Below are 22,774 nucleotides of genomic sequence, written 5' to 3' on the forward strand. Positions count from 1 at the left end.
ATGACCTGAGCCAAAACCAAGAGTCAGACACTTAACCGACTGAGCCATCCAGGCACCCTTGAAAGGGCTACTTATAAAAAGCTCTTCACCCAACAGTGTAAAATATTAGTTGTCATAAAAGATGCAGTTAAAAAAATGTTTTTAGTGTTTATGCATTTTTGAGAGACAGAGCACGAGCAGGGGAGGGACAGAGAGAGAGAGAGAGAGACCGAGTCCGAAGTAGGCTCCAGGCTCCCAGCTGTCAGCACAGAGCCCCATATGGGGCTTGAACTCAGGAACTGTGAGATCATGAACTGAGTGATAGTAGAATGTTTAACCAACTGAGCTGCCCAGGCACCCCATAAAAGATGCAGTTTTAACCAGAATTCCCATTAGAGCATTTAGATAATTGAAAAGGAAGTACAAAGTTTTTGGTACAGGTGCGACCCTATTTGGGGTCATTCATATCATAATAACAAAATAATAATAGCATCTGACATTTGAGCATTACTCTTTGCCAAGAATTGCACCAAATGCTTTTCATGCAGCTAAGGAATCTAAGGAATGAACAAGATCACTGACCCAAGGCTACATGGCTTTTAAATTGAATGGTTACAACCCAGTTTATCTAACTACAGATTCTACACTTTCCCTACTGGACCAGGTACAGACCTGCTACAGGTACAGCACTTATACTAATAGTTTCCAGATACAAATGACCTTACATGGTTCTTTCTCTGCCCTTCTGCATATAGATGCATCATGCTGCTAAAAATTTAACTACTTGGGCAAATGTCTGGCTCTTTTAAGATCTTCTCAGGGACTCAGTCACTTACATCTTAGAATTATCTGATTTTATTGTTACTATATCAGAGAAAAATATAAGCCGTCTCTAAAATGGCCAACTGGCTAGAAGGATGCTTCACTTTCTTTTAACCTTTCTGAACTCTATGTGAATATTACTCTCATTACTCCTTTATCCTCAAAGAAAGCACTTTTACCCTCCAATCTACCTTCCCACTCCACATGCTTTCACAAGAAATATATTTACAAGAAATGTATCATTTTGCCAGACTAAGTTAAAGAAAGAGAAGACAGGGTTTTTTTCTTAATTTGTTTATTTTTGAGAGAGAGAGAGAGAAAGAGCACGAGCAGGGGAGGGGCAGAGAAAAAGGAAGACACAAAATCTGAAACAGGCTCCAGGCTCCAAGCTGTCAGCAGAGTCTGACGCGGGGTTTGAACCCACAAACCATGAGATCATGACCTGAGCTGAAGTCGGGCGCTTAACTAACTGAGCCACCCAGGTGCACCAAGAGAAGACAGTTTTGTTACATGAGTAAATATCATTCAACTGACTTATGATAGACAACCTTGCCTTATTCCATTGAAAGTCTAGGAATATGTGAAGTTCAATAAACCAATATCTGAGGAGATATAGCATCCTTAGCAATTATGCAAGAAATCCAATCACTTACCAAAGTCTTAGGATAGAGTGATTGAGAAGTCCATTAGGAGATGGGATAGACTAGCAGTGCCTGGCGGGCACACTATTCAGCAAGGCCAACTTCAATTAAGATCCTATAAAAGAGGGACGGGTCCCTTTTCCATATTATGTCATGAGGACAAAAGGTCTAGCATCCAAATGAGAACAGTCTGTGAAGGACTTTATCTGTCAAATCAAGAGTTTAACGTTTAGGAGTAACAGAGTACTAAATAATATGATCTTTTCTACATTATAGAAAGAAAATTGTAATGATACTGTGCCTAGGTCAGAGAGGAGACCCTGGAAACAGGGAGGTATGGTAAGAAGCCTGTACATTAGTCCAGGAGGGAGATGGGCAAAGAAGTCCTGTGAACTGTGTCCTAAGATGTTGAAGTCCTAACCCCCGATTCCTGTAAATGTGATCTTATTTGGAAATAGGGTTTCAATAATGTAATCAAGTTAAGATGAACTCAGGATATATTAGGGTCAGCCCTAATTCAATGACTGGTGTCCTTGTAAGAAAAGGGAAATGTGGACATAGAGCAACACATCACCATGTAATGACAGAAGCACTATAGGATCAACAAGCCTTGTTTCTCAAGCTTGACTTTTTTTCTTATTTTAGTGATTAAAGTTTTTCCCCCCCTTAAAAAATTGGACTGAGGATCAAGTGAATTAATGGAAATTGCAGGAAGAGGAACCCCAGAGACATAATAACATGGCTGCAGTCAACTGAGTACTACCCCTCTCTGCTCCCGTAATTTTTCATCTGGAGCTCTCTTGGCTAGTAACCTCTATGCTTCTGGGTCTTCTCTATAATTAATTATTTTGCTCTTCACTTATGCCAGTGGGTCTTTAAATTTCTTCAAGTGTTTCATTCAAGTGTGTAAGGCATAATGGCAGCTATAAGGGATATAGATATCTATCTGAAGACCTTGAACTGATGTGGAATGTGGCAGTGGGTACCTGGCTAGTCTGGGTTCATGTCTTCTTTTCCTAACTGTTTAAGGCATATGGCCAGGACAGGACCAGGGCTTGGGTGGCAGAGGCTGCTGGAAAGAGGGGAGCTGGGCTCTAGTTGAGGCACCCACTGGGCTCTACCCTGGACAGTTCTGCTAAGAGGTATGAGAGAATGGGTTTTCCTGCAGAAGGAAAAATCAGATCCCTCCACCATTCTAGCTGAGATTTTGGGGTCTCCAGATACATTATCAGCATCCCTCATAACTGCCACTATCTCTTACACACTACACACACACACACACACAGACACACACACACACACACAGACACACACACACACACACACACACACACACACACACACACACACACACTACCCAGAGCATGAAAATGATCAAACTTGAGACAATGAAGTTTCTAATCCTATAACAGATTTATTCTAGTCCTCACTGGACCAAACTGCCAAAGCACTCATGGGCTCTACCACTATTCAGCTTGGGGCTAACACAAATGTTCCCCATTTGGCTCTCATCATAGCTGGTCTTTACAACCAATTTTACCTTCTCTTGGGAAGAAAGTGAGTTAATAGAATGAGCAGTCCTCTGTACACCAAGCTAATTGACACTGCTGAGATATCAAGAGTAGGGTAGTTACTTGGCCACACTTTTCAAAGTGAGAATGGTGTGGAAGCCTTTTTCATTCTCTCATCCATTGTTCATCCTGAAGACACTTCCCACCTGGAGACCAAGGCAGTTTGTGACTTGAAGAACAAAGCTGCTCCTTTATTGTGATAAAATCAAGACCTCAGGCTGCATCAGTCACATATCATAAAAAACATTCCCAGACACACAGCTTAGTGGGTAAGTGCCAGAATTGTTTCAAATGTCTGTTCACTGCTCACCATTTCTCATACCCACTAATGAAATCTCACTTTGGCCCAATTAGCAAAAGAGCCAACCCCATGTATTTAGGAGTCCAGAGTTTGAATTACTATGTTAAATGATGCCAACCAATGGACATTGAGAAAAGGAGGAAAGAGGAAAGGTCCACAATTAGAGATCTACCTACTGAACCTATCTCAAATGGAACCTAGCAGAATCAGTCTCTAAGGGCAAGTTTTGGGGCATGATTGGTCTAAATAAAAGCCAAAATCCTAAGCATGCAAATCTACCACTGCACTTCACACTAGATTTAGATTCCTTTCTCTTGGAACAGAATTCCTTTCTAGGGAAAATAGTGTAGGATCTATAACTGTAAAGTGGCAGTCTTTTCCCCCTACCTAGTAAGAGAAGCATTATAAAGAGGCAGTTGTGCCATCCAAACCTTGGGCAGCATAGCCCAAGGAGAGCTCTGTGGACAAGACAGAGAAGAAAAAGATTCCATCTCCCCCAGAGCAAACCCCACAACAGTGCACATTCCTCACTCTTCCTTCCAATGTGACAAAAAAAAGCTTCCTTCTATAACCAGACCCAATTCCAGTAACTGTTTTCCTTAATGAGAATGGCAGTGAAACTAACTAGGGGGGAAATGAGACAGAAAGAGAAAGGGAGTGTCCATTAAGAAACACTTGGAGACAAGTGTCATTCTTCAAATGCTTGCCTATAGCCTCCCAGGGGAGCAGCTAGTCTCACTATTGTGCCCCTCCCCACCCCCAGCCATTAAAGTCCCCAGGCAATCCTTCAGGAATTCAAGCAGTAAGTTCTTTTCTTATGGAACAAACCCTGCTTCTGACCTTGTTTACTACTCTGCCTCTGAGCATTGCATAATGCCCTGGTCCTAATGTACCAAGAACAGAGTTCAGTGGCCTGAGCCCTGAGTCCCTAAGAATCTACAGGTGGGTCTCACACTGCTCCTCTTGCTGTTCCTCTTTGCAGAATTCAGAATGAACACTTTCTTGTTACATAATTCCATGTAAGAGACTTTCCAATAGTGACTCCCTTCTGTCACCAGCACATAAAATATCAAGGAGGGCTTTGTACTAACCACTACACTAAATAAATACTTTCTAACAGGAATAAACTAATTTAGCTATTAAATACTCAATGCACTCTAGGCCCAGATTATAATTTTTCATGTATGTGAATTTTGACAAAAATTGGAAAAATATCATTAGAATAGACAGGCAGGCTGTATGGGTTAATATTCTTGTGGCTTCAAAACACATGCATACACACAGTTCCCTCTTATGCTTTAACCTATCACCCCTAACACATAACCCCATGATTACTTTTTGTGTCAGTTATATGAAAAAAATGTATCCATGCTTTGCTTCTGGTTTTTGACAATCTAAAAATATTAGGCATAAGTTTCCATCGAGAGTATATATGATTCTGCCATTTATATTAAAAAGAGAATACATATGTATATGCAATCTATTAACAATATCTCTTGAATGATTCTCAAGAAACTAATAAGAGGAGACTGAAGGGGTCTTGCTTTTTCTTATTTATCTTTGTTTTAAAATTTTGGACAATATTTCTATAATACTCAAAAACTAAAAATTAAATTAAAATGTTATGTGCAGAACAAAATCCTTCTTGGTGAAATCTATGAGCGCAGACACCTATCAGTTCCCATAGTGGCCAAAAGTCCACAGAGCATTTTCCGAGAAATTCAGCAGCACCCAACGCAGAACAGTCACTCAACCAGTGTCAGAGCCTCCCTCCCACTCCCTGCCCTTCGTGTACTTGGCAAGATACTCAGAAAAGGTCTCCAAGGAAATCATCAGGACTGAAAACCAACACAGTCATATTTGAATTTGCCCAGAAAGACCTTTTTCTGCCAGAGACTGAAGGGGAAAGCTGGGGCCAGCATGTTAAGACACAGAATGCCTTAGCATATTTTTCTTGCCAACCTGCAGATCCTTGGCTTCAAAGCTGCTCAGAAAACAATTGGGTAGGGTCGAAGGTCTCAATCAAGATAAACAGACCATGAATATTCAGATAGCATTTGTCAGGACATTTTTGGATTTTCTGAATGGAAGCTGGAGTTTGTATACAAATTCCATGCTAATCTGTAGCCTTTCGGTAGCATCACCTAATCATTTGCAGCACCCCTCTCCCTCCCCCATAACACCCTGGCTTCAACCCACTTACCCAGCCCATAAACCCTACTCCCTCTTGTCAAGTTTCCTTCCCACCAATGAAAGATAGTTTCACAACCAGTCTGTGAATTACAGAATCTCTTTATTCCAGGAAGGTAAACCAATTCATAAGCTCTGTGTAGTGTAGAAAAATGCATGGAAACTCTTTGAATTGGAAACTCTTTGAGACTGGCAGAGGGACACCCACCCTACATGACAAGATGTGGTTGGGACAGCACCATGCAGGCCTGACTTGGGGCTCTGATCCACTTGGCCCTAATCCTGCCAGGTTCTTCCCCATCTTCTTTCTAAGTTAACTAACACACCATCACACCCAGACCCTCATTACCCTCAGGGGTTAGAGCCATCCAGCAGGTACCTCCAAAGTCAAAAGGAGCTGAGGCAAGTTCAATCTTTGTTTGCAATGGCTCCTGGGTCCCTTGTCTCCACAGGAGACAGCTCTTCCCCTACAGCTCTTCTTATTCACTCAAAACATATATAAGATTCAAGATCTTACTACTAGCTGTAAGAAAACCAGAACAACATCCCACAGTGGGGAGGTGAAGAGAAGGGGCACCACGTCTCTTATTTTCTCCTCGGCCTTGGGTCACACTACATTCTGTGAGAGGCCTCCTCCACCACATCTTTTCGTTTAATCTATGAACATTTTTTAAAGAAATATACAGAGAAACATTACAATTCATATTTATCTGGAATACCAGTTTACCTATGTAATCAGGCCAAATGGTAAATTTGAAATCAGAATCAGAGTGCAAGTCCTGGATTATTTGTTTTTCCTCATTGCTGCCTTGCGGGGACATTGTTATAGCCAGCAGAACAAAACCAAGGGAAGAATATGTTCTAGGAGTCCAATTCAAACAATTTAACATGCTTGCAGGAAAGAGATCATTTTTTATAGATAGAAGGAATAGGCATAGGGAGAAATTTATAGTCCAACCCAGAACCTTACCCACTAAATTATAATCTCTTTATGAGCAGGGGCATAGCGGGTTGCTAGGCACATAGTAAGTGCTCAGAAAATATGGGTGGATCAAGGTGTTGCAATGAAAACTCACCTAAACTCCCACATATAGCTAGCTCAATATTCACAATAAATAATCACCCATCACAGAATCCCATGATGACAAATCAATGCACAAACTGTTCTCACATTTAGTTCAACTGCATCCTTAAAAGTTTGGGCCTCAGAGAAACGTTTATAAATGGAAATTCAGCTATTAAGCAAGTTCTGTGAAATAATGCACTACATTAACTCATTAATGCAATAATTTCAGAATCTCAGAAATTGTATTTCTTCATTGCTTAATCAGTATGTTGATGCTCTAGATATTGAGAATCCTTACTAAAATTGTTTACATTTTTGTAAAAATACTGTTTATGTGTGTGTAAAATTATGAGGTTTCTTCCTACACAGATGTTCACAATAGCTATTCTGGACCTTCCCACTTTTCTTTAATGTTCAGTCTCCCAATTCCTGTCTCTTACTCAGATCAGACAGGCAACCTCTCAACACTTACTTCAGAATGTCCTTACACCCTCAGGTGGACTTTACTCCCTTTTATGCCTAAGAAAGGTCCAGAATATGACAATAGGGCACAGAACACCCTACCTCCAGCCTTTGGAATTATTTCTCCTCAGACTGTTCTGCCTCCCTTTTACATGCTCTATTTCCCAACATCCTGGCTTCCACATTTCTTCCCATATTCCATCTCTAAGAAATCTCACTCCCATGAATTCATTTAGAAGACTCACGAAATCTGGAACTCCATCTCTCGACTCATGTTTCTGACTATTGCTTCAACGTTTCCAAATGCATGTTCCATGAACACCTCAAACACAATTCTGCTCAAACAAGAGCATAATCTCTACTTCCTCCAGTACCCTCTTCTTCTCCTGTTCCTTTTGTTAATAAGATTACATCACCTCAAGACATTCAGCCTAGAAATTGACTGACAGTCCGCCTGCTGTGTCTCTGGATCAACCACCATGTTTATACTGAAACCATAATCCCCATAGGCTACTCCCAGTCAATTACTAACAACAGCAAGAGAACTAATGCAGGCCCATTCTTGCAAGCTGTGGGACCCCCTCCCATGGGCAACTTTGACTCAAGGACTCTCATTTGGACTGACCAAAAGTTTCTTAGATCTGTACTGCAGTCTAAGAGTTTCCTAGCCATTTCTCCTTCCATCCCTCTCCCTTTCCACCAGGGTCAGATCTGCATCACAGTCTAAAGGTTCCCCTGCCTTCTCTTGTTCCCACTCCCAGTAAATTTCTTGCATATCTAATATTGTCCTGGTGAGTATTTCTTGGTGGACCTGAATGAATGCACATTTAAAATCTCACCTCTAAACTCTCCAACAATCTCCCAGCTGGTCTCCTTGCCTCTGATATCAGAGGCACTCTGCAAAACACAGTCATGTCACTTCCCTCTGTAATAACTGTTATTATCTTCTCATTACAGAGAAAAAATAAATCCTTTATCATGGCTCTGAATCCCCCCATACCTTGTTTTCTATGCCTTTTGGCAGCCTGATATTCTACATACATGGTCATTCACCATATCAAAATAACCATGTTATCTCTATACCTCCATGTCTCTGCTCATGTCTTAACTTCAGCCAAAGCATTCTTCCTAATTTACAGATCTCACTGCTACTCAATATCTATCTCCCTATTATTTATAACCTATAGTCAGGGTCATATCTTTATCATCCTTTACCCCTTGATTCTTACCCTCAGTGCCTAAAACGGTAACTTATCTTCAATAGAAGCTTCCCAGTAAATGAGAAAGGGAAGCAGACGGAGGAAGCTGTAAAATTAGCTTTGATGATAGCTTATAACCCATTGGTGACAAAAGTGAGTAGATGGGGACATTTAGTGTATGGGCAAATGGACCTGTGTACCATAATAGTCCTTAGGAGTAACACTATATTTACAATATAGTGATACAATATGACTGATTTCATTTTGATAACATTGAATAATTGTAACAGATAAAATTATTTATAATTTATGATAGAAATATGTGTTAATTTGGATGAATGTGGTAGTTTAAAAATGTCTGCAGGGAGGGGCGCCTGGGTGTCTCAGTCAGTTAAGCTTCTGACCTTGGCTCAGGTCATCAAGCCCCATGTCGGCCTCTGTTCTCTGACAGCTCAGAGCCTGGAGCCTGCTTCAGATTCTATGTCTCCCTCTCTCTCTGCCCCACCCCTGCTTGCATTCTGTCTCTCTGTCTCTCAAAATTGAATAAACATTTAAAAAAAATTTTTTTTTCAATGTCTGGAGGGGAAAAAAATGTCTTCAGGATATTTTTAGGGCAGTGAAACTATTCTGTATGATACTATAGAGGTAGACACATCATTATACATTTCTCCAAATCCATAGAATGTACAACACCAAGAGTGAACCTTAATGTAAACTATGAACCTTGGGTGTTGATGTGTCAATGGAGGTTCATCAGTTGTGACAACTGTATCACTTTGGGGGGCGGGGTATATTGATAATGGGGGAGGCTATCTCGAGGCAGGAGGTATGTGGGAACTCTGTGCCTTACACTTAATTTTGCTCTGAACCTAAAAGTGATCTAAAAATTAAGTCTAGGGGCGCCTGGGTGGCTCAGTCGGTTGGGCGGCCAAGTACGGCTCAGGTCATGATCTCGCGGTCTGTGAGTTCAAGCCCCACATCGGGCTCTGTGCTGACAGCTCAGAGCCTGGAACCTGCTTCCTATTCTGCGTCTCCCTCTCTCTCTGCCCCTTCCCTGCTTGGTCTCTGTCTCTGTCTCTCTCTCTCAAAAATAACATTAAAAAAATTTTTTTCAAGATAAATAATTAAGTCTAGTAAAAAAATACATCTGTACATTCTTTTTAAGTCCTCCTTTCAAAGGGTGGAGACATAGCATATCCCCTAGGTCCTCCTTTGTTGTAAATGGCACGATCCCATCCATTTTGTGTGTATGTGTGTGTATACACATATATACCATGTCTTCCCTGTTCATTTTTTTTATTCCACTGTGTGTATGTGTATGTATACACATATATACCACATCTTCCCTATTCATTTTATCAGTGGACACAGGTTACTTCCATATCTTAGCTATTGTAAATAATGCTGTGCTAAACATAGGGGTGCATGTCTTTTCAAATTAGTGTTTTCATTTCCTTTGAGTAAATACCCACTAGTGGAATTATTGAATCATATGACATTTCTATTTTGAAGTTTCTTTGGAAAGTTCATACTGTTTTCCAGAGTAGCTGCACCAATTTACATTCCTGCCAACAGTGTAAAAGTGTTCCTTTTTCTTTCTCCACATCTTTGCCAACACTTGTCATTTGTTGTCTTTTTTATTTTAGCCATTCTGACAGGTATAAGGTGATACCTCATTGTGGTTTTGATTTGCAGTTCCCTGATTATTAATGATGTTGAACATCTTTTCATATGCCTGTTGGATATTTGTATTTCTTCTCTGGAAAAATGTCTACTCAGGTCCTCTTCCCCAGATTAATTTAATCTGATTCTTTTTTAGTATTGAGTTGTATAACTTCTTCATGTTTTGGATATATTATGCTAAGTAAAATAAATCAGACTGAGAAAGACAAATACCATATGACTCCACTCTTTAGCAGAATCTAAAAAAATAAAACGAATGAGTAAACAAAAAATAGAATCAGACCTATAAATACAGAGAACAAATTTGACTGATGGTTGTCAGAGGGGATGGAGGGGAAGGGAGTGGGCAAAATGGGTGAAGGGGAGCAGAAGATACAGGCTCTCAGTTATGGAATGAGTATGGCATGAGAATAAAAGTCACAGCATAAAGAATATAGTCAATGATATAAGGAATAGCACTGCATGGTGACAGATGGTAACTGCACTTGTGGCAAGCACAGCAGAATGTATAGAGTTGTCCAATCACTATGATGTACACCTGAAACTAATGTAACATTATGTGCCAACTATATTCAAATTAAAAAAAAAAAAGCACACGTTTTTAAGTGAACGTTAATTCCCCTTCCCTTGAATTCAGGCCAGACTTAATAACTCATTCTAATCAATAGAAAGTGGTGTTAAGTGATGCTATAGGAATTCCAAGATTATGTCATAAAAAGGATAGCTTCTGCCTGCCTTTCTTTCTCTCTTGAATCACTGGCTCCGGGGGAATTCACCTGTCATGTGAAGACACTTAAGCAGCCCTTGGGAGAGACTCATGTGGGGATGAACTAAGATCTCCCACACACAGACAGCACCAACTTGGCAGCAGTTGTGAGTGAGCCACCTTGCAAGTGGCTCCTCCAGGCCTAGATGAGCATCCACCAACATGTGGCAGCAATATCATAAAAGACTCTGAGCCAGGACCATCCAGCTTGGCTGCTCCTGGATTCTTGACCCACAGAAACAGTGAGGATAATAAATGTCCAATAAATATTTAAGCCATGGAGTTTTACAGTAACTTCTTATACAGCAAGAGATAAAGGATATAGTAGCTTCCTCCCCCGCCCCCCCCAGCCCCCACCACCAAAAAGTCAGTTTTTAAAATATTTTAAAGAAGTAATTTCAGGGGCACCTGGGTGGCTCAGTCAGTTAAATATCCCATGCAGCAGCGGTTGTGAGATCAAGTCCCTGAGATAGAGCCCCAAGGCCAGCTCTGCACTGGGCATGGAGCCTCCTTAAGATTCTCTCCCTCCCTTTGCCCTTCCGGGGTGATGGTGGGGTTCGTGGGGTTTGGAGCTGAAGGCCAAGAATTCTTGAAGACATCTGGTGCAAAAAGGTGATTTTATTGAAGCACAGGGACAGGACCCGTGGGCAGGAAGAACTGCACTGGGGTTGTGGAGTGTAACTGGTTACAAACCATGGATTTGGGGAAGGTAAAGTCCACAGGCAAGTTTCCGCTGAGACTTCCACATGCTAAAGACTCACAGATTACTGGAGGCCTAGCTATTGTCAAGCTAAATTTGTTTCTCCCCCTAGCAAAGCATTAACATGAACACAGTAGGGAGTTCCTGGAGAAATGTTATACTCTTATATTTGCCACAAGTATTTGTCAATGGGCTGCAGGTTATAAGGAAATTTAGTTTTATCTGCCATTTCCTTCTCCTTTGTTCCCCATATCACGATGGAGGGGTGATGTTGGGGCTCCAGGAAACTCAGTCTACAGGTTACTGGAGATTAGGCTATTGATGGGATTGCCTTTTTCTGGTAAACTGGTGTACTCTATCAGTTTAACCATTTGTTTTGTCCTTTCCTTTGTCCTTGTGATGAGGGAGGATGGGGCAAGCTGAGGGCAAAGTGCAGGCTAACAGCACCCTCCCCACCCCAGGTGGGTTGTGTATGATAATCCTTGGACACTCTAGGCTCCCAAAACAGGAAAGGACATAAAAACCCAAATGGTAAACTGATAAGAATCTCCACCAGTTTACCAGAAAGAGGCAATCCCATCATTTCCTAAAGTCCAGGAATCCCTACTGTCTTAATGTTAATGCTTTGCTAGAGGGAAAAACAACCTTAGCTGGACAAAGCTAGGCCTCCAGAAAGTCTTCAGCATGTTAAAGTCTCTTTGGAAACTGCCCCTGACCCCATAAAATGGTCACCCTCCACCCCCGCACTTATAGTGCAGCTCTTCCTCTTCAAGAATTCTTTCTTGGTCTTCAGCTCCAGAGCTCACGAACCCCCCATTACCCCAAAACTTTATCACTTGGGCAGCCAGAAGTGCCTGAGGAGTATCACCCATAATCCCACTTGGGGGAGGGGGGGGTGCTAGCTTGTATTTTGCCCTCAACCTGCCTCACACTCCATCAATATCATTTAAACTTTACTGTTTTTAAGTTTATTTTTATTATTTATTTTGAAAGAGAGAGAGAGTAGGGGAGACAGAAAGGGAGAGAGAGATAATGCCAAGCAGGCTCCTCACTGTCAGTGCTGAGTTGGAGGCGGGCTTGATCCCACAAACCATGACCTGAGCCTAAATCAAGAGACACTCAACCAACTGAGCCAACAGGCGCCCCAATAAGCAGTTTCATTTATATAAAATGTTTGATGATGCTGGATGAATTCCATTATCCATTAGCAAGATGAAAAGGAAAAGTTGTTTTTACATGTTATGTTCTTTGTCCCAGTCACAGGACCTATTTTATTTGGGCTCTCATCAGCATGTTTACATGTTTGTATCCTTTATATGTCAATAAATAAGTCCCAAACATTTTAATGCTAAAAATGGTCAATTTATAAAGACTGAGATTTCAACTTTGTATTCTAATTTTAAAAAGGGAAAAAACTGGGGTGGCTGGGTGGCTCAGTCAGTTAAGTAAGTATATGACTTCAGCCTTAATTCCTGATCTCACAGTTCTTGAGTTTGAGCCCCACATTGGGTTATCTGCTGTCAGCACAGAGCCAGTTTCGGATCCTCTGTCCCCTTCTCTCTGCCCCTTCCTCACTGGTTCTATCTCAAAATAAATAAATAAACTTTAAAAAATAAATATAAAAAGTGAAAAAACTGATTATAATTTATTTCAGGACACATCCCTTTTAAAATATTTTCATTTCTCAACTTCTATTGGGATACACCTCCACATATTTAACTGAAATATCCCTGTGGTAATAATAAAAACTATATATGGTCTTTGTCTTTGGAATTTCTTGAGTAATGGGATTCCTTTGTTATTCATAAGAAGCCCTTGTAAAAAGTCACATTTATGCTAATGAGTGTTTTAGGGTGGTGTCCCTAAAAAGCCTCAGGATGGGGCTGGTTAGAAAGACCTAAAAAGACCAAGTGATAAGAGGGTGGGAATTTTCTTAGCCTCACCCACAGACCTCTGAGGAGAGGAAGGGGTGGGGGTGGGAGGCTACAGATTAATCTCGGACAAAATTTGATGAGCTTCTAGGATGGCTAATGCATCCACATGCTGAGAGGGTGGTGAACCCCAAGTTCCACAAGGGAAGAAGCTCCTGTGCTCAAAACCCTTATGGACCTCACCCTATGTACCTCTTCATCTGGTGACTCATCTGTATCTTTTATAATATCCTTTAAAATAAACCAGTAAACATATGAAATGTTTCTGAGTTCTGTGAGCTGCTCTAGCAAATTAATCAAACCCACGAAGGGGATTGTGGGAACCTCCAATTTATAGCTTGTTGGTCAGAAGCACAGGTGGACTTGGGATTGGCATCTGAAGAAGAGGCAGTTTTGTTATTGAGTCCTTAATCTGTAGCATATTATGCTACCTCCAGGTGGATAGTGTCAGAATTGAGTTAAATTTGTAGAACACCTAAAGAATTGCTTTTGTCATGTTGGAACATACACTAGAATCCCTGAGTGATTTACATAATTATTCTGATTAAGATTCCATGAACAGAACTACAACAACATTAAAATACTTCCCTAATTATGCTTTTCATGCTGCATTTGCCATTTTCTGTTCTCAGTGAAGATACTGCCTTTATTCCTTTGCATTTTTCCCTTCTTATATGAAGTATATTTACACACCAAAAGAACATAGTCAATGTAAAGGTATTGTCTTTGCTTCTAACTGGAGAAGATATATTTCAACTCTTTATGTTGTTCCAGAAATCCCATTTCTCCATCCAACTGCTGAATACTCGCAGCATTTTATCCAAACTTCTCAGGGCACCTGGGACTTTTTAACTGTGTTTAACTTTTTAACTGACATATTTATATTAAGAAGGTAAGATATAAGCTTGAGGAAAGTGATTATGTTTACTCATATATTTTTCCTCACAGTGCTTTGCACATACTAGATGGCCGATGAACATTTAGCAATTTAGGCAATAGACTGACTTTCCAAGGTATCAGATCCACAGCCATCTGCCTAATAAGAATTCATGACAAAAATAAAAGGACAAGATAGATTCTATTGTAAGAGACTGAATACACAAATAGACAATGGCAGACCATATATTACCACAGAACTTTCACCCACAACCTGCAGCAACCTGCTCAAGAAACCAACACCTTTTCTATAACAAACTCCAAAAGCCAGCCTGCTGTAAGTTAGACTTGCAGAAAGTCAACTTGTTATCTTCAGTGACTATGCAGCAAACTGCACAATAACTTACATAATAATTGACCAAAAATTATTGGCCAGGACTTGATTAATAACTGACAGCTACCTTAATTTTGGTGCTGGCTTCTGATGTACGACCAACCATAAAAGCCAAATACACACCCTTAACCAATCACAGAGGATCCCTGCTTCTACTTGCCTCCCCTACATCTTCCGCATGCCAATAGCCCCCAACACTGGCATAACTGAAGCCTTTCCTTTATTTCACTATAAGGTTTTCCCATTCCTCTGCCAAAACAAAAGGCTGACTCCCCCTATAACAAGTACAGAATAAATAGTCTTTGCTTTTCTCATTTGACTGGTCTTCGTTTATTTCCACAGCTGCATAATGAAAATCCACTAGTATTAAAAAGACAAATTAATTCATATAAACTGGGAACTTGGCCAGGTAAAGGCCAAGGGTGAGCCTTGTCACAAACTGAGGAGTCTACAGACAGAACCCAATGATGGATATCATCCAGCTGAAAGACACCTGACATCTATCACCTGGGGAACTGTTATCCTGTTTAGGTGTCCTTGAGGTCAGTGCAGGAAAATGCCCAACCCCACTTGGGTGACATAGTTACCACCTGCAGCTGCATTACACAACACTCCTTCCATTAACCATTTATTAAATAACACTCTAAAAGATGTGGCTTAGAACATTAAGCTCCCACAAGTCTGTCAAAAGTCTCATTGTGACAGCTCAGCTGCTTAGTTCTGCTTGAACACTTTGAACATTAGAGGGGTTAATGTCTCCTTTCTTCCTCAGCATGCTCACAATAAGCAATGTGCAATTTTGTGTAAACTTTAAACCCTGCAGCTTCTGTGCAGTTCTGGACTAGTTCAGTCTGGTTAGCTTGAGATTATTTTACTGAGAATACTACACAGAGAGGCATACCATAGCTAAAAGTGATTAGTTGGTTCATACACAAAGTACTTTGAAATTTGGTATTATAAAATAGTTACTGTAGAAAATGTAGAAAAAACAAGGTAATAAAAAGAAAGCTAAAATCATCCCTCATGGCCCATCCAGGGAAATGAATGCTGCCATTGATATATATCCTTCCTATTTTTTTCTCTTTATGTGTATGTGGGTGAGGGAGAGTGGATTCACTTGAACAGGATAATAGGATTTTGAATTGAGTAGCTTTGCTTCTTTGAAGCATGATTTACTGAGAATTCAACTGATAATCAAGGTATTCTTTCAAAGCACTTAAGTGTCCAAGGGGAGGGGAGCATCCCTCAGGACAGATGAATCATCTGATTCTGTCAGGCCACTCTATCCAGTACATGATGGTCCCTCTGTGGCAGCCTCCCACAGCCTTGTCCAGCAAAGCCATCACGACTCATCCCTCAATACTCAACCCTAGTGCTGCACCCATCACCCCTTCCCTCTCCCTGGTAGTGGGCTGAGTGTTTCCACATCTGTGCTCTCAGTATGCCACTGCATTTCCACCAGAGCAGTTGGCAAATGGCAGAGGGATTCTGGCATGATTGGATTTGTGCATATCAATAAACTGGATACTTCAGAGTCAGGAGTTTTCTACTTTGCAGAAGGCACAGTGAAAACAGTGGTGTAGACTTTGGAGGGTGGACAGTGGATCTGGGCTGCCTGGGTCAACTTCTGCCTCCACTGTAAGTTACGACATATCCCCTGTAAAACAGATGATACTGGTACTTACCTGATAGGATTGTGCTAAGGACTAAATTAACACATGAAAAGCACTTTTAAAAGTACCTACTATATGGTAAGCACTAAACAAATGTTCGAGATTATTAAATTATGTGTAAGAACTAACTCAAGGATCTCCATGGTGCTTACAGCTCTCTTTTTACTCAGCAATGAGGGCATTTAAGACTCATGTAACCAACTAGCTCTTGTTAGTTTCCTGTGTATACAGTGAACAAATATTGGGTCCAGAATTCCTCTCTGAATACAACAGAAAACAAGCATTCAACATGAAACTGTTTGGGTAATGCTACTCTACTATTAAATGGAAATGCTACTACTGGAGGTTACCCGGACCAGTTTGTTCTCCTCATGTGAAGGACATTCATTAACCATGACATGTGCACACCTCAGAATAAAACATTGATGCCTTGCTGACACATTCTCTGCCTGCCCCAACCAGAGCTCATTCTTCCAAGAAGCAAGCTTTGTTGGAAAGCCAATTCACTTCAAGGTGAGGGAGAAGGGGGTGGAATCCTGACTGTGCAATATTTTCTCTGAGTCATCTCAGAATAACCAGATGGAACCAGCCCCAAATCTCACAGAAGCCACTGGGTTTAAAGTTTACAGTTAAGTTGCAAATTACTTATCAGGAGTTCACTTTCAATGAAAGAGGAGAAATGGAATCCCCCAATGTTCACATTATTCAGCTGGGAAGAAACAGCTGAACTTTTTTTAGAGAGGCGGCTTTGACATGTTCCCTAGGCTCTAATGCTCTTAAAGAACATCTTGTTTTAGAGTATATTGTAAGAATGGGTGACCCAAACATTTTCTGACTTTGAAAATCTCAGAAATGCATTACCTAAGGCTTGCTTTAAAAATATACAGCTCTTAGGGGCACCTGTGTGGCTTAGTCAGTTAAGCCTCTGACTTCGGCTCAGGTCATGATTTCACTACCCGTGAGTTCCAGCCCCATGTCAGGCTCTGTGCTGACAGCTCAGAGCCTGGAGCCTGTTTCAGGCTCTAGATTCTCTATCTCCCTCTCTCTCTCTCTCTGCCCCTCCCCTGCTCATGCTTTATCTCTCTCTCTCAAAAATAAGTAAAGATTTTAAATTTTAAAATATACAACTCTTAAAAATATATACAACTCTTGGGGTGCCTGGGTGGCTCAATTGGTTAAGCATCCAACTCTTGATTTCGGCTCTGGTTATGATCTCACAGTTCGTGAGTTCGAACCCTGCTGTGGAGCTCTGCACTGACTGCACAAAGTCTGCTTAGGATTCTGTTTCCCTCTCTCTCTCTCTGTCCCTCACCTGCTCGCTCTCTCAAAAATGAATAAATAAATTTAAAATATATATATATATACAACTCTTCACTCTTTAAACATCCAATAAATCAGGATTCTGGTTTCCTAAAACTGAAATAGATAAGACTATCCCAGGACTGAATCAGTTCAATTGAACAAAATGTGCAGATTTTCCTCTAAGGGCAAGGTCTTTGCCATCAGAAGAAATGGTTCAGATCTGAAACCAACAAGGGGAGCAATTCTTATCATAACCTGAGTTACATTAGCCAGCTGGAGCTGGACTGGCTTCATACTTCAAGTTGTCTACTTTAAAACAAAATAAATTTTATCACTTCTTGGCCTTTTGGCTAAGATCAAGTATAAAACAAAATAAAGTTTGCCATCCACATATCTTTTGTGTCCTAAAAAAAAAAACAAACAAAGTTCCTTTTCTTCTCCTGACTCCAAAAGTCTAAGAGACAGCATCTCTGTGATTCAAAAACCAGATAACCCAAGAAAATTCTTTCCTGTTTAAAAGAGAGAAAGAGATGGGCGCCTGGGTGGCTCAGTCAATTAATTAAGCGTTAAGCATCCCACTTCAGCTCAGGTCAATGATCTCATGGTTTGAGTTCAAGCCCCATGTCAGGCTCTGTGCTGACAGCTCAGAGCCTGGATCCTGCTTAGGATTCTGTGTCTCCTGCTCTCTCTGCCTCTCTCCCACTGGTGCTCTGTCTCTCTCTCAAAAATAAATAAACATTAAAATTTAAAAAAAATTTTTTAAAAAGAGAAAGAGAGAGCGAGAGCTCTTCAGCTCTGCCTGACCCTTTGACATGCGGATTCTTGTCTCACTCCATTAAGTCAAGTACTCATAAAAATACCTCTGAAAGTCCGTCTTCAGGACTATTAAAAATATTTAAGTATGAAACTAAATTCTAAGTAATCCTATGAGTAAACTAAACTTTTTTAACCAGGCACAAATCTTTTTTGCATATTTCTTCATAAAAATTATTTGAACTTGAAGAGTACTGCTGCCTTACAGTAGATATAAGTAAATGAAATTGGACATAAGAGAACAATTTGAAGCTGTTGTGATATAAAGAAGCTTGGGCTAGGAGGCCTTATGTCTGCATCTCCTCCCATTTTTGTCACTTCCTTAGTTGTATATGATTATAAGCATGTCCTTTCTCCTTTCAGTATCCTGACCTGCAGAGGTGATGACATCTCAACCCAAAGGATGTGAGAACCATGGCCTGGGACATGGGGAGTCTTCCACAGCCTTGTGCACTGCCTTCCTTCCACCGGCAGTTTGCTGGCGCCTAGATAAAGAGCTAGAAAGGCGAGGCATGGACTCCAACCTAGGGTACAGAACTGATTGCTCCAGGAACTAAATATTCCACCCTCTCCCGCCCTTTGAGGTACTCGCACTGTTTTGTTTTAATAAACATATTCCCAGTACTGGGCAATCCTAACCCAGAGCTGGATTTTCAGAAAATGTAGAAGACAAATAGGCCAAAGCAAGCAGAGTCAAAGGGAGCTCTCCCGGCAACTTACAAACAGGGTCTTCCATTTTCAAGGGTCTTTTCAAGCGGATGCTGGCAGGCACCGTCTTCTCAATCAGTTCATCAATACTCTAAAATGAAAAAAACATAAATCCGTGAACACTAAAGGGAGAGGAAAGTGCTTCTGAGTTAAAGGAGTCACCTCTGTTTTGCATCTACAAAGGCTTGTGGGAACTTCATTTAAATCTCCTAATTAGTGTTTCTTTAAAAAAAAAAAAAAAAACAACTTTGAGCAAATCAGAAATCACTTGGAGGAAAGCAAATGAACTGGGGTAGCGATTCGACCACTCTAGGCTGGATTTCAGTCAGCAACCAGAGATAATTGGATAAACCAGGAGGTCCTCCTTTTGCAAAGTTAGGGTTCATCAGGAGGGCGAGTTGGGTTGAAAAACATAAGGTTCTGAGGCGCGAAAAGCGGGTGGAGAAAGTAAACGGGTGAGAGAAGCCTGGGGCACAGGAACGGAACTCGCAGGCTCGCTTCCACGCCAGGGCCCAAGATCCGGGGTGCGGGTCCCACGCGGAGCCAAGCAGAGCTTCAGGCGGGGCCGGGAGGCCGAGCCGGCAGAACCTGGGTAAGGCGGGGTGAGGCCCTGGAGGGCCGGGTGGGGTCCTTACCGCTAGCCCCAGGGCCTGTAGCATCTCCCTCTGGTCTTTGTCCCCCGGGCCGATGTGCCTCCGAGCGAAGTCGTCGTGTCTGGGCAGGAGGCGCTCGAGGAGGCGCGAGTCCCCAGCTCTGCTGCTGTCCCCGCCGCTGCTGCTGTCACGGCCCCGCGGCACCCAAAGCGGTCCCTTGCCCCCAGCCAGGCGGCGGCTGCCCCCGATTCCGCAGCCCAGACGCAGCCCCCAGGCCCTGGCGCACGTCTGCATGGTCGCGACCACAGTCCCCTGTCCTGGCCCACGAGGGTCAGCCGCACTCTCGGCCCCTTTGGGTCACAGTTCTCCAGGTGGCGGTTGCCTTCGTCCTGGAGCCTCTTCTCTCTGGACGACCGGTAGGACAGACGGATGGGTGCTCGTGGGCAATGAATGGGCGCCGCGCTCAGCCTAAACACGCGCGCAAAGTTGTTGCTCCACGCGAGGCACCTGCTCTGCACACTTTAAGTGTCGCCCGGCGGGCGGGCCGTGGGATGGGGCCTGGAAACCCTCAGCCAATGGGAGTAGATGGAGGGGCGGGGGCGGGGCGTGTCCCGCCCCGCCCCCTCTCCCTACTCTCTTCTCGGCCCTCAACCGAGTCCTGCGCCTGGCCCAGAACGTGCTGTCCTCAGTCACTCGTACTCCATCTCTGGCTGATGGGGAGATCTGGGCGCTCCATGCGGTCGGGGCCAAGGTCTGGGACCGCACTGGCGCGGGATCCGGCTGCACAACGGCGGGCGGAGTGCCTGGGGAACTAAGCTGAGGTGACAGATGATTCTGACAGGGAGGCCAGACTAATAATTAGGCTTCATTCATTAATTTTAGGCTCATATTTCATGGAAACCACTATGGACAGATGAACTTTTTTTTTTTTTTTTTTTTTTTTTTTTTTTTTTTTTTTTTAGCAGTTGTCGTCTTTGGGGGCGCCTGGGTGGCTCAGTCGGTTACGCATCCGACTCTTGGTTTCTGCTCAGGTCATGATCTCAGGGTTGGTGGGTTCCAGCTCCGTCTGTACTGACTGCCAGAACCTGCTTGGGATTCTGTCTCCCACTCTCTGTCCCTCCCCTGCTCGCGTGCGCTCTCTCTCTGAAAAATAAGTAAATAAACATTAAAAAAAGTTTTTTAAATAAAAAAATAGTTGTGGTCATTTATAGTTGTATTGTGGGCAAATTACGCAACCTCTCGGCTTCATTCAGTGTCCTCATCTCACATAGCTTGGTGGGATTTAAAAAGAGATTATACTGTTGAAAGAATTGCCCTAATAGTAGACTTGAACTACTTCTCTCTCCCTCCCCCACACCTTTTCTCCATATGTGTGTGGGGAGGGGGTAAATACAAAAGATATTGAGGTATATATTATGCACTATCATCTTACTTGGAAAATTTTGTAACTCTAAGCTCTCCAGCTGTCTCTTAAGATTTTTATCAAAAATAAACTTTTGGGGCACCTGGCTGGATAGAACATGTGACGCTTGATCTCGGGGTTCTGAGTTCGAGCCCCACATTGGGTAAAAAGATGACTTAAAAATAAAACCTTTGGGGCACCTGGTGGCTCAGTTAGTTGAGCCTCCGACTTTGGCTCAGGTCATGATCTCACAGTTTGTGAGTTCAGCCCTGCGACAGGCTCTGTGCTGACAGCTCAGAGCTTGGAGCCTGCTTGGAGTTCTGTGCCTCCCTCTCTCTGCCCCTCCCGCCCCTGTTCACACTCTGCTTTCTCTGTCTCTCAAAAATAAATAAACAATTAAAAAATTTTTTTTCTAATAAAAAAAATAAAATAAAACCTTTGGGGCGCCTGGGTGGCTGAGTCAGTTGAGCATCTGACACTTGGTTTCAGCTCAGGTCATGATCTTGCCATTGGTGAGAATGACTTGTGCTGACAGCATGGGTCCTCCTTGGGATTCTCTCTCTCCCTCTCTCTTCCCCTCCCCTGCTCACACTCTCTCTCAAAATAATAAACTTTAAAAAAATTAAAAAATAAAATCTTGTAAAAAATTAACTTTCAAAATTATTATTGTCCTAATATGAGGAAGAGAGGACAGATGCCATCAGAACATTACTTAGACTACAGGTAAGTAAAACCTGGTTTTTTTTTTTTTTTCCTCCTCTTAACTTCCTCCTTCAACTATCCTATACGCATTCTGGTTTCTGTAGCTGATAGGCACATAGACTAGGCAGAGAGGCAGGAAAGTATAAGACAAAAACAGTAGCAAACAGTAAGCAAAATGTGTGTGTATGGCAGGCAGGGGCAGCTAGTGAGCTAGAAGGGCTGGTTGAGTGTCTTTAAATAGTCTTTCATCCATTTGGAATTGAAATTATAGCCTGCATAAAAGTTGGGAGATACCCTCAGTGTAAGATGTGATGAGGCAGAGAGGCATTTATCCCTATTCCTGTTTATGCACTCTGTATCACAGGGACTGGAAGCCAGAGAACTGTATCTCCCAGATTCCTTCAGCTCTAGGGTTCTGGATGTTATTAATCTTCTGTCAACAAGATACACTTGTGTGAGAATTGGAAACTAGAATAAAAGACATCATTTTCTTATTTCTCTGACAGCAGCAGAAAAATGCATGAGTGGCAGCAAACACAAGTGCTTCCCTACCAGCCACCCACAGCACAGCTGTGTCCCTCAATAAAAATGTCCTTTGGTTTTCCAACATCGGAGGCTGCAGGAATTTCTCACTGTCCTGGACTAGAGTTTCAGTGGTTTACCTGAAGATAAGGATGGTCTACTCTATTTTTTCCTCTTCCAGTCCTTCCAGTGGTTCTATATGCACCTATTCCTGGCATTTTAATCCTCCTCTGCTTGAGTACTCCAGGTTTTCTAAATAAACCTTAACAGACTGTAACTGAGGCCAAAAGTAGCTTTAGGAAACTGACCCCCCAAAATAGGAATCTGGGATTAGCTATCCAACCTGGTTCTGTTTGAAGTAAACACTAGTGGAAGTTCGACGTTATCACTAGTGGAAAATGAGATCATTATAGTCTTAGGCATGAAATAGAAACAGTTGCTTAAGTTATCAATGGGGGATTAAGTGCCTATTGAAGAC

The 22,774-nt window shown here is 42.1% G+C and overlaps 1 protein-coding gene across 1 annotated transcript in view; it reads right to left on the reverse strand.

The window, feature by feature from the left end:
• The window catches only part of GLDC (glycine decarboxylase), a 98,296-nt gene extending 78,075 nt beyond the window's left edge, over positions 1-20,221 (reverse strand). Inside the window, exons 1-2 of the mRNA XM_019438123.2 lie at positions 19,713-20,221; positions 19,090-19,168 (exon numbers count right to left, since the gene is read on the reverse strand). Coding sequence (XP_019293668.1) covers positions 19,090-19,168; positions 19,713-19,964 — 331 coding nt within the window. The 5' untranslated portion in view covers positions 19,965-20,221. The remainder of the gene's footprint in view (positions 1-19,089; positions 19,169-19,712) is intronic.
• Positions 20,222-22,774: the final 2,553 nt, after the last annotated feature.

This window comes from Panthera pardus, unplaced genomic scaffold, assembly GCF_024362965.1.
Source record: "Panthera pardus isolate Hobbes unplaced genomic scaffold, ASM2436296v1 HiC_scaffold_20, whole genome shotgun sequence".
NCBI classification, from domain to species: domain Eukaryota; kingdom Metazoa; phylum Chordata; class Mammalia; order Carnivora; family Felidae; genus Panthera; species Panthera pardus.